The 17,021-nt window shown below is 29.6% G+C and overlaps 1 protein-coding gene across 1 annotated transcript in view; it reads right to left on the reverse strand.

Moving 5' to 3' along the window:
* The window catches only part of LOC129231190 (E3 ubiquitin-protein ligase HERC2-like), a 323,605-nt gene that overhangs the window by 289,687 nt on the left and 16,897 nt on the right, over positions 1–17,021 (reverse strand). Inside the window, exons 6-11 of the mRNA XM_054865437.1 lie at positions 15,804–15,949; positions 10,160–10,270; positions 7,124–7,295; positions 3,334–3,595; positions 1,902–2,102; positions 74–278 (exon numbers count right to left, since the gene is read on the reverse strand). Coding sequence (XP_054721412.1) covers positions 74–278; positions 1,902–2,102; positions 3,334–3,595; positions 7,124–7,295; positions 10,160–10,270; positions 15,804–15,949 — 1,097 coding nt within the window. The remainder of the gene's footprint in view (positions 1–73; positions 279–1,901; positions 2,103–3,333; positions 3,596–7,123; positions 7,296–10,159; positions 10,271–15,803; positions 15,950–17,021) is intronic.

Below are 17,021 nucleotides of genomic sequence, written 5' to 3' on the forward strand. Positions count from 1 at the left end.
CTCTGAACTAAATATTATCCATAAATAATACACAATAAACATATAGAATACTTATAAAGAGGTAACTATGTACCTGACAAAAATCGTGAAAGAGTGGTGGCTCGTTCATCAGCAGTGGGCAACAATAAAATCCACCCAGCTCTCAAAACATTCTGTGCTGCTGTTTTAATTGATGGAATTACACCAGGTGTCACAGCTAGATCAATAACTTTCTGCTTCAAATTATATAGCTTCACCAAATCAGTACTTTGGATCTTGTTTGCTTTAGCAGCAGTAAGCTGAAAATAATAAATTAAGATGTCAGCCTCAAGATATTGGTTACAAGCATAGTTTCCCAAATCCTATGTATTAATCCCTATAAGGTATCATAAAGCATTGTAGTAAAGGAAGTGAAATTGAAGAAGGATCAATTTAAGTAATGAGAAAGTATGAAACAAAAAAACAAATATAAATATAGGGTATAAAGCTGAAAAAAAGTAATAAGATTGGAATTTTCATTATTATCTTATTCATCACATTAAGAGCATGAGAAGGGGGAAAGAAAGGTTTAGACGATGTAAATATGGTTTTAGAATTGAATAATGCTTAAATTGAACTTTTAGAAACCTGATTTATATTTTGTTTATTTTTTACTTCTTTGGATGTAAAAACTTAAGTAATGTAATCCAATTTTTCTGCTCTATTCTCCTTCTCAACAAGTTGGTCAAGATGGAAATCCATCTTCAAATGGAAGGTCTTGCACCCATGACCCAGGTCCATCTTACAGTACCATTTTGCTAAGCAGCTTATGACATGGTAAGTTTCACATATAACGTCGAAGCAGAATCAAAACACATTAAATAAACAATTCATCAAAATATAAGAATTTGCATATTGAGAGAACAGTGAAAAACTTGCTTAATTAGTTTATTGCTGTTAACAAGAGGAAAATCTCTTACTAATTGAAGCTTCTTCTAAAATCATTTTTTGGGTTCTGTCACTACTTCATTATTTTGTTTTACAACAAACAGGAAAAAAATGTTATTTATCTTCTATGAATACTCTTTTATTACATACTAGTGGTGCTTGCAGGACTTTGCTCGTAGTAGAAAATTAAAAGGTCATTTGGTTCGCCTGTATATTTACAAATATGAATGATGAATTTCTCGCCAATTGGCTATGTTCATTTGCTCGCCCATTTTACAGTTCCACGTTATGATAATTTGCTCGGTAAAATGCTCCTAAAATTAGAATATAAAAAGGAAAAAATCAAATTTTGAAAAATCGCTTCGAGGTGCACATTTCCAAGCTACACTATAGCGTTGTGCCAAATTTCATGAAAATCGGCCAAACGGTATATGCGCTACGCATGTCACAGAGATCCAGACAGAGACCCAGATATCCAGACAGAGAGACTTTCGGCTTTATTATTAGTAAAAAAATTGGGGATAAGCCTTATTGTTTGCAAAAAAAAAATTGTAAAAAAATCTAATTGTTGATTGAGAAACTTAAATTGAAGAAAACACAGAGTTTTATTACATCATACAAAAAACTACCAGAAAATAGTTTTATTATAAAATTTCTGGAAAAGTATAAAGGAAAATTTTCTTGCTTACAGTACTAATGGATACCCTGTTTCACATGTCAGATACACAGATCTTTACTTCAGTGGCCAGACTGAATACCGGATAGTAAAAGATCAGCTAGATGGGAGGCAGATATTGGATATATGATGCATCTATCTTTCAAAACTGATTTTAAATATCATAGTTTTGTGGGATAGGTTTCAGTGTGCCAAACCATTATTGGGACAAACTGAATACTTCATGAAATTCGTTTACATTTGAACATATTTTAATAAAAAATGATGACATATATCTCTCTAATTCAATATATATAGCTATTTTTGTGATAATACTTACTTGTAATCTGAGCAAATTTAAGCAAGCAACTGCAATGCACTCTTTTTCAGAAGTAAAACTTAAGATTAAACTACCATCAGGACCATCAAATATAATTTTCAATAGCTCATCCAAAAGACAAAATGTAGTAGGGCAAACATCTATAATGTATGGGACTTGATATGGAATATTTGCTGGCTCTGAGCTGACCCATATAACTGTCTAACAAGGTTAAAATAAGATTAATAACACAGTCAAGTTTTACAATGCATTTAAATTTAACAAAGCTATAGCAAAATATAGAATAATGATGTTACTTTAGCAGACATAAAGAAAAGTATGCACTTATATCGTCAACTTTATAAAATTATATAATTCAAAATTGTATTTAAAATACAAACTTTAATATAAAACGTTAGGTGTTCAATTGATAAAATTCAAATTTTTCAAAAAATCTGTAATAACAGAAAATCAGCTAACAATAATTAAAATCAAAATTGCAAAATTAAATAAGTCTGTAATTAAACAAAACAAAAGTAATAAATTTTTTCAGTGATTAAAACATAAAATAAAACAAACTATTCTGAAGTAGGGTGCATCAAAATAATTTCTAACTGCCAAAAATATAAAAATATTTAAAAGATGCAAAAGAATTGAAATATCAAACAAGGGGAAGCAAATTTTCACAAAACCAAGTTCAACGGTGGCATGTTTTCCATACAATAAACTTATTTAATTTTTACTAAGATTAAACATAAAATATGCTAATCTAAGGTAGCATATGTGAAAATAACATCCAAATAGCCAAAATATTTAAATATTTGTAACCCTCAAAAAGATAGACATTCCAAAACGAGAATCAATTGAAATCCAACTAAGTTAAATTTTGTCATGGTTTCCAAAATAATTAATTCCTTTGCTAATTATTGAAATTAAACAAAAAGAACTACTCTAAGAAACATAGGTCAAAATAACTTCCGATTGTAAAAAACATCAAAAGATTTATAAGATGCAAAAGGATTGAAATCTGAAACACAGAAGCAAATTTTCACAATGGTGCATATCAAACACATGTTCAGAAAATTGCACTGATGAAAATTTTTGCTTTTTTAATTTTTAAGTACAATTCAATGACTTTTGAAAGAGTTCAAGCACTAGGTAACTTTTTCAAGGTTTTCATGAAGTTGAAAATGAACTTTATTTTCTAAGCACTTTTCAAGGTTTTTCAAGGAAGTACAAAACCTGAGTTTAGAAACATTTTGAATTACTACGATACTTTTCTAGCAAACAATGGGAAAATGACTGCATAACAAATTTAACATTTTATTTTTTTAACACCGAATTAAATTATTCATCTAATTATTCACTCCATTTTGCTCTTTTGTTTCTTAATTTAAAAAGGATAACTACAAATATTTCCACTGATTAGTCATAAATTATCAACTTTACTTACTGTTGAGTGACCACAGGAAACTCCAACTTTTTTCCCTTTGAAAGATGCTACAATACCTGGAGTTGGACCTGAATAAGGTCCAAGTTCCCCTTGATCATTTTTCCCCCAACCGTATATATCACCTTCTTCTGTTACAACAGCACAATGATGCAGTCCAACAGATAAATCTATTACTTTCAAACCAGATAAACTTTCAACAAGTTTTGGATGCTTCAAATATTCTTCACTTTGATGACCTGAATAATATCGACCACCTCGTCCCCTTCACAAAAGAAAAAAGAAATATAAGAACAAATAGCGATAAAAGGATCATTTCATGCGAAATGAGCAAATCAACTGTGGCTGACATGTCACAGATTTCAATGAAAATTTTTATGTAGGTAAACCATGCATATCTCTGAGGGAATGCAAAGTATAGAAGTTTAAATCCTGTTTGTTGCTTTGTTGTTGAAATTAGAAGTTGATGCTTACGCTAAGCTACATTTTCAGAGTTCATTGCTGCCAGTTTGTGACTCAATAACTCCATTAGTTATAAACATACACTTAAAAAATAAATATTTCCACATTCTATAAACAAATCTCTATTGGGAAAGAGCAAAGTAAAATTTATTCGGATTTTTTTTTCTTTTTTTGAATCTGAGATATTAACAAATATTGAAAATTTGCCAATTTACTTCAGATTTCAAATCACTCTTCTAGCTCTTTTAATGAAAAAATAACAGTAAAAATGATTCAGATTGAAAAACTATCTATAACTAACTATCTGCTCTAATTTAGTAATTGTTTATGAATTTCTTAATGACGAAATCGTAGTGTAAAAAATCGAAAATTTCATTTTTTCCTCTATTTCAGATGTTTTTTTGAAGATGAGGGAATGCTCTAAATTTACTCAAGTTTTTTTACATAACATATTGAAGTGTCTTTTAGATGCTACTAAATTTTAATCATTAGAATCAGCATATTTTTGTTACTAGAGTGAACTAAGGCAAAATTTCATTAGTTAGTTCTTTTTATTGTAAGTTTAGCAAAACTAACCATTTCTTTCATGTTTCATTTTCTCAAAAGTATGTTTATGAAGTACTTGATAAAATGTACATTTTTTAAAAATCGAAAAAAATGTTAGATATGCTTGCTTTTGCATCGAGTCGTTTATCTAGTTTTTGAATTCTCGTAATTTCACATAAGGGTCAATCCATACAGGTTCCATACAGTATAAACTACTCATTCATGTCCAAATATTTCTAAGTTATAAAATTAAAATAATTATTTTGAAAATTACAATATGTTTTTTCAGTATAATGTATTATATAGGGAACAATATACGTAATTTAAGAAGATGCAATGAAGTTTTCACACTTTTTATTTCTGTTTTAGTGTGTGAATTGACTAGCAAAATTGCTCAATTTTAAAGACCTGTATCTTTTTTACAAACCAAATACAAAAAACAATATGTATAACATGTATAGTACTTGAATAGAATATTCAATTGGCCAAGAAATTTTATTTTTAATTCCATCCCCTTTTGGTTTACAGGGGTCTAAAAATGTCATTTTTCCGATTTTTGAGGAGTTGTAATCTATAAAGGGTGCACAAACACACAGCAACAGTTACATATTCTTTTTAGCATGGTTCCAGCTATTAGTTTTTGAAGAATTTCATTTTGTGTTTCCGTCCCCTACGTGATTTATCTCCCTTTGAAATGAGTAAAATTTTTACATTCGACCCTGAACTTTAACCTGTTGCGGTTATTTTAATTATTAACTTACAGCTACGTAACTCAGCATGTAAGACTATCAATTTATGCACTTTAACATCAAAGCGTTAAATTGACTGTCATAAATGTAATTCAAATAGATTTTGGCCAAAATGCAAAGATCTAAAAGTCCCATTTTTGACTACGAAAATCACTTTTGATGACCTCTAAAAAATCAAAGGTCCAGCTGAGAAAAAAAATAAAAGTGGTTTTAAACATCTTTCATATCCAGCTTTTAGGGATATGAATTTCAAAAAAATTTAAAATGGACGAGCGCACTCATCCGTCGAACCTGTATGGATTGACCAATAAAACACAAAGAAAATGCTATTTTTCTGAATTTTATTCTACATTTAGAAATCAAAAACCAATTTCGAGTTTCTTTAAGTAAATAGTAGAAACACAGCTCTATATTCTTGTAAAATTTTAATGTTTTCTGAATTTTCCCTCATTTGAATTTATGTATCTATGCGAAGGGGAAAATCATCATTTTACAAAATGTCGCTAAGTTTAAAACTGATTTTGAAGACAAAGGAGTTAAATACAACTTCAAAAGTAAGGTATTTCTTTTATGATACTTAGCACATTATTGGGTATTAATTTCATCAAAGCTAATGCATTCCTTAAAGATTGAGATTTTTAAAAAAATGTTTACTTATCAGAAAATTGAAATATTTTCAGTTTTTGAAACTTGGTTAAAAGTTAACTATAATAACTTTGAAAATTTTACTGTGTGTGACATCAGATTAATTACCCTACTCCATAGATTGCAACAATATATAACTTTTATATTTTCATTAAATAGTTAATAAGATACAAGCCTTCAAAAATGCAACATTTAGCATTTATGAGAATGCTGTTCAGTTTGACCAATTTTCAATCGCATGTAACAATTCAAATAAAAAATTTTAAGCAAAATTATTTTAGATGTTTTTATACAGGCTTAAAAGGAACCTGTATACAAAATTTCATAAAAATCTGTTACCATGCGGCCACCACATTTTTGCAAATTTTGCTCATTTCGTATGGAATGACCCAAAAATAATACAGAAAATTTACTGAGTAAAAAAATCAAATAATATTAACAGTACCATTTAACTCTTGCATTCATTGATGCATATGAAAAAAGTAAAAACTAGTGTAACACAATACATGGTTAAAAGTTCAAATTCAAAGGTTGATAAAGCATATACAGTCAACTCCCGATTATTGGCAGAATAGGGTGCCGCAGCTAATTCATGGATAATCCACAAAATAGGTAAAAAACAATACTAGTGCATGTATCAGTTTAAAAACATTGTTAACTCTTGCATACACTTAAACTATAGCTAAAATGAAAACAGTGCATTATAAATGGATTATACAAATAAATGAGAAAATGGTGCAAACAGATTTACTGGAACAGATCACACTAGGCTATACTAAAAATGTATAGGGGAAGGGATGGTAGTTTTTTCGAACAATATTTGTCTGGTCACTTGTTTACGTACTCAAGTAGTGTAGATCTAAAATAATATAAATAGCTTAGATCTAAATTATCTCTTGCATATGATATAGGAAGTGAATTTTTACTCAAGATTAACATGAGAACATTTCCACTTCATTAACTTAGCTTTTTTTCTTATTTTGTACTCCGTCAAATTTATTTGTTACAGATCTGAAAAAACAGTATTTTCTGCAAACAAGTTAGCAGCTTTAAAACTAGCTTTTGAAATACTGAGCAATTCAATGACAGTTGTTCTTTGAAATTCTTATTTCCAATTTGAAACAGACGCTTATTCCAACATGAATGCTAAAATCTGGAAGCAATAAGTGCTAAAAGCATGAAAGCTGAAATTGTCAGAAATTGTTCCCATAATTTAACTTCTTTCAGACATTTAAAGGTTCAAAAATCCTGAATTATTTAGCAGTACAAATACTGAATACAACAGAGAATGAATGAATATGGATCATTATGAATATTGAGAGAGAACAATGCTTCAAATTCAAAACAGCAGTTCAATTTTCAATACAGAGTAGTACCAAACAAAACCTTACCATGTAAACAATGAGCCATCTTGAGAAATTGCAGCATTCAAGTTAAAGCCTGTATAAACTTTAATGATGAATATTCCAAGAAGTTTATCCAACACTTTTGGAGTCTTTTTTTCATCTGGAACATTTCTTACATTTTTACTGTCATCTTCATCACCCCATGCAAAGACAACACCTAAATGAGAAAAATTAAATTAAAACACCAAATATTCACTTCTGCACCAGCATTAACAAATATCAACTTTACATTTTAATTAAATAAAAATGAGTACTTGAAAATATGATACAAGTAAAACTTTCGTTTCTGAAATAATTCATCACATTCATTTAATCTCTGCAAAAGTATTTCTTTACTTCTATAATATAAAAGTAAATTTTTTATAGTTTCTGAGCTACCGTGAAGAATAGAACTTATTCCCATGAAATGATTGAAAATTAAAACTCATATCTTAGCTTTGAAAAAGCTTGTCTAAGCAAAACTAATTCTGTGTTAAATAAACCCTAATTTTTACTAGAAACAGATGTGAAACAAAAAGAAAAAATGCAAGATTAATAACTTTCTTGATTATAAAATAACCCCAAAAGAAAGAGAAGTCAAGATAGTTCAAGAAATCAATAAATTTTCCTGGAGTTTGACAAGGAAAATGAAAAGAAGAGAGAAAGGTTGTACAATATGAAAAACCAAGAAGCAAAGAATTGTCAGCAGTTGTTCATAATTGCAATGAAGTTACATCTATAGATATGAAATAGAGAAAAGGTTCATCTATCGAGCCTATAAGTAAAACATAGCATCAGGTAAAAGTATTTTGAAAGAAAGAAACAAGATATCTATGAAATGTTAAGGGTTAAGATATCCATTCATCTTCTGCTACACTCTATTTCTTTTGAGACAATTGAACTTTTAAAATCCGGTTGCAGAAATGCTTTGACCAATTTTCTAGTAACCACGGTCGTAACCAGAAAAGGTTCTAGGGATTTAAGCATCTCCTGAAATTCAGTTCAATACAAAGGATGTACATCTAATTCAAACTGAATCTGGGCCCACACATAGTTGGTACAAACATTGGCATTGTTCTGGGGTTTGCAGGTTGGGAGGGGGGGTGCGGGATACATTTCCCAAAAAATAAAGAAAAAAAGAAAGAGGGGCATTGGAAAATTGATAATGTTCTTTTGTTAACAGAAATGCAGCGGCTTGTTGACATAAATGCAAGCTTGCATGATCATATAAAGAGTAATATTTTGAAAAAGCGTGATACTCGTCTGTTGATTATTTAACCAGATGTGAGGATTGAGAGGTTCTTTTTTCAGTAAGCAGCTTATGTAAAATCCCAAAAACATGCTCAATAAAAAAAAAATTTCAAGTAAAATGTAAAGTAAATACAGTCTGACTGAGCAAATGTGGTACCAGCCAATCATTTCAGAAATAAGTCCACTCATTAAATTGGGTAAAAAAGTAAGAAAGGACGTGTGCCATACTTACCAGTTAAAAAAAACTCAAACTTTGTACAAAATTCAAGAATGGATGAGCCATGATTGCAGTTTTCGAATTAAGCAGGAAAGTCTTATTGTTTGATACTTGATTGCTAGTAACAATTAAGCAAGAAGCTATGGTGGAGTATACCTCCCCCTGTTAACAAATACAATCAGGACACACAAATTTTCTAATTTTCTGCGCATTTAAGGTCATCATCAAAAGAGGAAGTTACAAATAGATGAACGATAGTAAATGGAAGAGTAATGTGCCGGTGTTTACATTTTACTCTAAGTATTTGTAAATATAAAATATATAGGCAGTTTCTGGTCTATGTTTTGTTGATTTTGGTTTGTGTTGGATCTATGTTTTTTTGTTTTGCATTTGATTCTCAAGGGAATGACTAATAAGTTCTCAGCATTGTTATTTTGTCATTTTTTTATGTCTTGAGAATGTAAAAGACTATTGAATTAATAAAACTTTGAATTTAGAACTATTTTCAGATAATCTAAAAATAGTTGAAGTATTTGAATCAAATGCTTTAAAATATCATATTTTAAAGCATTTGAACAACTTTTGAGGAAATGTGTCAGTGAAATGTGCTTTCTTCATAACCTCACTGGGTACAAACACAAAAAAAATAATCTAAGTGATGAAAGGATGGTACACGATCCTGAACCCTAAGAGAAATTGGTGCAGATGGGACCCTTCTGTGAAAAAGTCAACCCTTTGTCCCACACAAACAGGTTCATATATTTCATTAAAAAGTAATAATTTTAAAGGGTAATGATGACAGTTCTTACAAAAGAAATCACACATAAGTTTGTAATTTGCTAAGCAGTTAAAATTTGGTCATTAATATTTTTAAAGTATCATATTTAGTGAAATATATTGAGCGTCACGTGTGGGACAAAATGACTGTTTTCTATGGATCCCAGATTAGTTTTTGGCATCCATCAATTAAAGGCTAGAGAGAGGGGCACAATCAAAGGATGTTATTTTTTGCGTTTTTTTGTCTCAATTTCGAAAAATATTGCAAAGTATCCCACAAACAGTATCATAAATAAAAAATGTATAAAAATATACAATAGACAAAAAAATAACAGAATTAGTTCTGATTAATTTCTGTATTAACTGCCTAAAGGAGAAAATGTAATTGAACATTTTCCTGTTAAGTAATGTCATGCATAAAAAAACTGTTGTACAGATATATAGATGGAAGCTGATTTATGAAATGGAAATATTTAAAAAAAAAATTATAGGACTGCATTCAAATTGGTTAAAATTTCCCCCCACCCCTGCTTTTTTTCTTCCTAACAAAACATTCCTATAAAGAATTCTCAATTGTATTAATGAGCAACAAAAAAGTTACATTTTTGTTATTCTATCTGAATAACATGGAAATTTATTTGTAAATTTGTGGCTATTAAGCTCATTAGTTATTAGGACCAAAATATACAGCCTGTGTACAATGCACAGAAGTAGTAAAAATGTTTAGTTGAAATTAAACAGTTGAAGAATTCAAACTTTTTACCTTTTATACACACTATTACTTTTAACTAACTTACCTAAATCATTCACAGCTAATGATTGACTGGATCTTCCAAAAGCCATGTCAACAATGTTTGAATCTTTGAGAGCAGATACCAATGTTGGTCGAAGACACATTTCTTCATGGCCTGCCAAAATCAACTTATATTTAGTAATATTAATATATACTCATCAATTGTAACACAGAAACATCTTAAAAAGATAATTAGCATAAAAAGCTCTCCAGAAAGTCAATAACAGTAAACTCCACATTATCCAGGGAATGGGGGGGGGGCACATTAACCACGGATAAGTGAATCTGCGGATAATACACAAAATAGGTGGAAAAATTATATTAGTGTCTGAAACAGCTTTAAAAAATCAATAATATTCGGTAAACTATAGCTAAAATGATAACAGTGTTTATTTAAATGTTTGTAGAAACTAAAAAAGGATATCTTATTATTGCAAACTGATTAAATGCATATGTGAGCAAATCTTGCACACCGATTTACTGAAACAGATGAAGGTATTTCAAAGGAGGTATGTTCAGTCACTTATTTACGTGCGAAAGGAGCAGTTCTAAATATCAGTAGGTAGTATAGACCTAAATATCAGTAGGTAGTATAGATCTAAATATCAGTACGTAGTGTAGATCTAAATATCAGTAAGTATTGTAGATTTTAAACAGCAAGTAGTGTAAACCTAAAAACCAGAAATTAGGGTAGATATAAAGCAGTAAGTAGTGTAGATGTAAAACTCAGGTTTCAATTAGTCAGGTTTTGATGACTTTGGAAGGTTTTTTGTCATTGGAAGGAAGGAGGGAAGGAAAAAATAAAATGTCTAAAATAGATTTTGCCCCAGTGAACTAAAAATGCCACATTTATCCACATTCAGCCTATCAATGCCATTGTTTTTTTTTTTTTTTTTGGAAGAGTGTACAGCCACGGAAAAATGAGAGTTTACTATATAGACTTTAGCAACAAAAAAACAGTACCTTTGATGGTTTCGTTTCAAATCATTATAATGTGTACAATAGGGTGGTCCAAAAAAGGCCCTTTTTAAAACATTTTTTGATTTTTACTGGTCCTATTTGGTTCTATATATGTAAAAAATAATTTTTTTTATTTTGAAGCTTTAACTCATAATTTTAACTTTTAGAGGTAGCTCAACATCCTCAAAGTTCTGTATTTTTTTATTCTATGGAGTAAGTACAAAAGGAAACAAAACTCAGGCAAGGATAATAGCACAATGTTATTTCAATGAAATATATAGCATTTTGGAAGTTGAAAATCATAATGCAACAATGATATTTAAACAGCTAAGGCTCTGCTTTTGCTATCATTCTTCCAATCTGTCAGTATAAGCCAGGCAAAGTTTTTTGACAACCTGCAACAAGAATTGCGGTTGATCTTCAATGTGTGTCATTTTCTCATTAATCCTTTTCAGTAACATTATTAACAACTGGAATTCCTTCAATAATTTTTAGTGCTTAGTGATAATCCCCCTGAAGCTTACAGCTCCTGTATGATAAAACCTATTGGGTAAACTCATTCTTTAAATAATGAAGCTGATTACGTAGCTAGGAAGTCTTCCAATTTTATTACATTTTTGTGCATAATCTCAGGGTAGCTGTATTATTTTTTTGAATAACTTCTTTCACAGCTTTTGCCAATTGTCTTTTATTGATTGATTGTTAAAAAGAGCTACGCAATTTTTCTTACTTCTTCATCAATGTTTTTTACATTGAAATCAATATTTCATTAAATTAAAATCATTACATGGTACATTTTGAAATATAGAAACTGTTGTTTAAGCTCTTAAACACCAACAAACAGCAAATGTACCATATCATTTGTAAACCAACTTCTTTTACTGAAGTGATGGTGAACTAGTGGTTAAACATCTATATTTTAAGAACAGTACAAGATTTTTAACATCCATTGAGTATGGTGCACAGCTCCAGGTACAATAAACCTGGTTCCACAAGAAGGAGTGTTTTATGCAGAAATACTGTACAACCTCGATATCTCAAATCTCTCAGGATGGGGGGAAAATTCGAGACATCGAGGTTTTTGAGTTATCAAGGTTTTAAAATAATTACACTAGTAACTCTCATAATTGCACACACGTACTCTACATGCATTTATATATGTCTATGGGACCACTTTGAACTACGATCAATAAAGTAATCTCCAATATTTTACTAGATTTGAAATTTTATAATTGTTGAAAATGCACAGAATGAGATTTTAAAATGAACAACAATTTCAACTTGGTTTTTTTCACATAAAAACTTAAAAATTCTAATTTTATCTTAAACCTGTAACCCCACATTCAAAAAGTTCTCAGCAGCTATTTTGTACGAGTTAAAAAAGCAAAATAATGAAAATGAGGAAAGCATTTTCCGTTTTCGCTTGAAAACAGAGGGAGGAAAAATCGACCCCCTTTCCTAAAAGTGAATAACAAATGCACAAAGATTCTAAACTGTGGGGGAAACACAGCACCTCTCTCACACCAACACTCCCCTATTATCTTGCCCCAATCCTCAATTTACAAAATTTCCAAGAAAAGGGATGAAAAATGTTAAGCAATTGTCCATGGAACTGGTTTCACTACAAAAGTTGCCAAAGAAAAACGACAATTGAAACTTGCTTTTGTGCAAAAATTTCGAAATATCAAGGGTTTCGAAAAGTGAATTTCGAGATAACTACGGGAAATACATAGGAGTTTTATAGAAAATGCTGGGGATTTTTTTTTTTTCGAGACATCAAGGGTTTCAAGATAAGGAGGTTCGAGATACCAAGATTTGACAAATCAGTACAAGAAATTCTTGATAACAATACTAATAAAGCAAATTTTATTCTATCTTCCTTTACATCAGCCATTTTAATTATAATTGAGTCTTGTAATGCATCATTCTTAACAATAAACTCTCAGTACACCTGAAAGCTATTAAAGAGAAGAACATATGGTGCAGAAGAGATTCCTATGCATTTATTAAAAACAGCACTAATAATCAATTCCATAATGTGGTGTTGACATTCCAGAAATGATTTTTTCAGTTTTTTCATGTAGCAATACAGGTGCTATTGCTTCTGCCAGTAATTATGCTCATTAGGTCAAAGCACAACACTTTGTGAACTAAGCCTAACTCCTGTAGAGTAACATAAACTGCAACATCTTATAAAAAACATTTGTACATTTACAGTATATAGTTCATGGTTAGTGTTTAAACAGTGTACTAAAATAGCAATTTTATAATGTAATTAATTTCTGTTAATGGAAATAGCAAACACTTTTGTCATTAGTTTGGTCCTTTGTCAATACATTTATATTCAGCAATGATGCAAACTTCACACACTTTGAGGAACCTCTAAATCTTTCTAAAATGTTACACAATTTCATCCCATTGTTTTTCTAATGAATTGGAACTAAATGGGAGGACGGGACTAAACAATTTTCACCTTTGAAATCTTGGGATACCCTAGTGTACATGGCGGAAAAACATGCCAAAAAAATTGCATACACATCTTTTGAAGTTATATACCCTTTAACCCTTAACCCTTCACTTGAATAACAAGAAAATGGACTTCATTTTTAAAAAAATAAGAAATTGACTTTCAAATGGATTTCAAAGTTCATAACAAAGTAAATCAATTATAACAGTATAATAATTACAGTTGGCTCTCTCTGTTTAACGATGCTCTATTTAACGAATTTCTATTTAAAGACGGCTTTTCATGGTCCCGGATGCTCCACTGTAGTTTTACAAGCATTCTATTTAAGGATGATTTTTTGTGGCCGCTCGAAAGTCGTTAAAGAGAGAGTCAACTGTATAATAAGTAGAATAACTATAACAAAGAAAAAATATAAAAATTGTTTTAAAAAGCACAAAATGAGTAAAACATTGCAGAGGTGTTTTGAGGTTAAAAAAAGAAAAAAAAAACATTTTTTAAAGCAAAGAAATCAACTTATAAAAAGATTTTCATGAAAAGACAGCCAGTTATTGTTGGATGTCTTTTCCTCCATAAGCTCATCCCATTGCATTGAATAAAAGGTTCCTTGTAACCACAAAGCACATCTGCAATGTTTTGAAAATTTCATACATTCTTAACATAGGTGTTTGAATTTTTGTGCTTGTAGCGCATTGGTATTTACTTGTATCTTCAAGTTAACATGCTTTTTTAGTCATAAAAAACAGTTGGATGTACAAAAAATGTACAAACAAGTCTTAAAAATTGATATAATTAAGCATAACATTTGATATTTTTTTTGAATTTTGTAAATATCAATAGAATTGAATAAAGTTTCTTAAATTTAATTTAGTTCTCATACTTTTCTCCGCTCAAATCAGTATGCTAAAATATTAAAGTTCATGCAATAAAAAATAGTAATTTCCTTATTTTTTTTCCCTCTGGACTTGCCACAATGAGGTCTGAACAGCTCATATATGATTTTGTACTTTAACACTTTTAAAAAAGTATTAAAACAAAGAACTTAAATGCTAATCTTAGTACTGCATGGACTTGGAGAAGAAAAAACTACAAAATAAATTATTAAAAATATTGATAAATCAAAATTTTTAAATAATAAACAGATAAAATGCCCTCAAAATGTGTCAATTTATTTTTCACCATTTCTGAAATTTTATTTTCATCTTTGCTGTTAAGTTTTGAACCCTTCCTTAAATATTATCTCATTCTGATAGGCTTAATGATTCAAGAAATTTTACTAGTTGTAAAACACCATATTTAATAAAAACTATACACACCGCAGAAAAATGATCATCTATTAAACTTATCAATTTCAATAATATATGGGAAAGTATGAAAAGTTTCACTTACTGTGAAATGTAAAATTTGACACTATTTCTAATATCCATATTTTTTTCCTTTCAATTTCACTTTTTAATAAAATGTAAAAACTAAAAGCTGTTGCAATTACCAATAAATAATAAACAAAGCAAATAAACATAATGGAAACTATAGAATGCAGTTATCTTTCTAGCCTTTCTCTGCTTGTGTAGTTTTCAACAGAGATCACTTGAACTGGCATTTTACATTCCGACAATTTAAACATTCTTTGCAGTCAATTTTAATCTGTAAGATGACATTGAAGCATGATGTGCAATATAACAAAAAATATGAAATTTATATTTTTGAGCAAAAGAAATCACAAATATATGTTCAAAGTAATGAAAATTTGAGTAACACAAAGAAATAAGGATGTATAAATGTGATAATAATCAAAATTGTATTGTTTCATTGGGTAGTATATGGAATACAAAAATCAAACAAAACAAAAAGGAATGCAGAATTGAAGTTTGTTTGAGTGAAAAGTATAGTGCACATATAACGGAAATTTGACAACGTTTCTTAAAGAGTAATGATTTTTGCCTAAAATTTATAATTAACACATTACTTTCTTAAACAGTGTATAAATTGAAATCATATGATTAAAGAAAAATAGAGTTCCTACATCAAGTACTTTAATAACTGATTAGGAAAGCAAGAATTGACATTGCAACATTTGAACAAATAAATCTCTTTACGCATTAGAGTAAATTTGAAATATATATATATATATATAATAATAATAATAATAATTAAATTGAACAAAATTTGAAATAGATTTTCAAATTTACAAAAATTGCAACTAATAAGAACATAGCTTATTTACCATGGCCTAAGATGTATCTTCCTCCAGCTCCCCATGTATATAAATCCCCTGAAGATGTAATTGCACCACCATAAGCACAACCACAAATAACGCGTCTTACAAAAATGCCAGTAAGGTCTTGTATCTTTGTAGGAAGAGCAATTGTCCTACAGTGAAATAAAAAAAGAGAAACATTCAGCAATTAAAAGTATATTCTATGACAAAGATACATTAATCTAGAAAATTTGACCATGGTTACAAAATTAGCATGTATTTAATGCTTGAATGCATTATTTAATATACTGGAGAATGATTGTTTCCCCCCCCCCCCCCCACAAAACAGTACAGTTCCATATGTGGTAGTAAAATCACTTCTTGTAGCTATATAAATGGATTTTTCCTACAGAAAAAAACAGTAATCTCATAGCGGATTATTTTGATTGCAGATAAGTCTAAACTTATGCAAATAATGCATAAATATGATTTTTTCATGAAAGAAAAAAAATTATTTTGAGGCGTTGTATACCGCATCTTCAGTTTTTCTGTTGTTTGAATCTAGCACTGATGAAGTGGGTTCAAATGCATTGAAACAAACAATTATTTTCTTTTATGCAAAAAGTTTAACTGCCCATTTAGCACATTGCTTTTACTTAACAGTTGATTTCTGCACTAGAGTTTGTTTTTAATTATACTGATTCTACAATTCTCCAAGAAAATTATATATTGTTACCGCATTTTGACTTACTGAAGCTGTAAACATATGTTCAAAAATCAAATAAACCCAAAACTAAGAACCTACTCTAGGGCTTTGACTACCACGACATTTAATACAGCTCTATATAGAGCATGTTCTATATGATAAATGGTACAACTCTTAAAGTAGTTTGCAAGACAACCATATTGCCATTAAAACATGCAAAATAAGTTGAACCTTACTAATCAAAAATTGTATTTTAAAGACAATTTTCTCCACCGGGGTTGACACTCAATTGTGGGCATCATTACAAACACTGAGCAAACACTGATATTAGTATAAGAACATTAATATCACAATAGTTTCATCACTGAAAAATAAATATAAACAAGGGGAAGTAAAGAACTCATTCAAACTGAAACAAGAGTATTTTAACTGAATATTTATATTTAAATTTAAAAAAAACTGCTCATTAACAGGAAAAATGCATTAGTTAAGCAGAACAAAAATATGACTAGCCACATGCTCTCTAGATTAAATTTACA

Source organism: Uloborus diversus, chromosome 10, assembly GCF_026930045.1.
Source record: "Uloborus diversus isolate 005 chromosome 10, Udiv.v.3.1, whole genome shotgun sequence".
NCBI lineage: Eukaryota > Metazoa > Arthropoda > Arachnida > Araneae > Uloboridae > Uloborus > Uloborus diversus.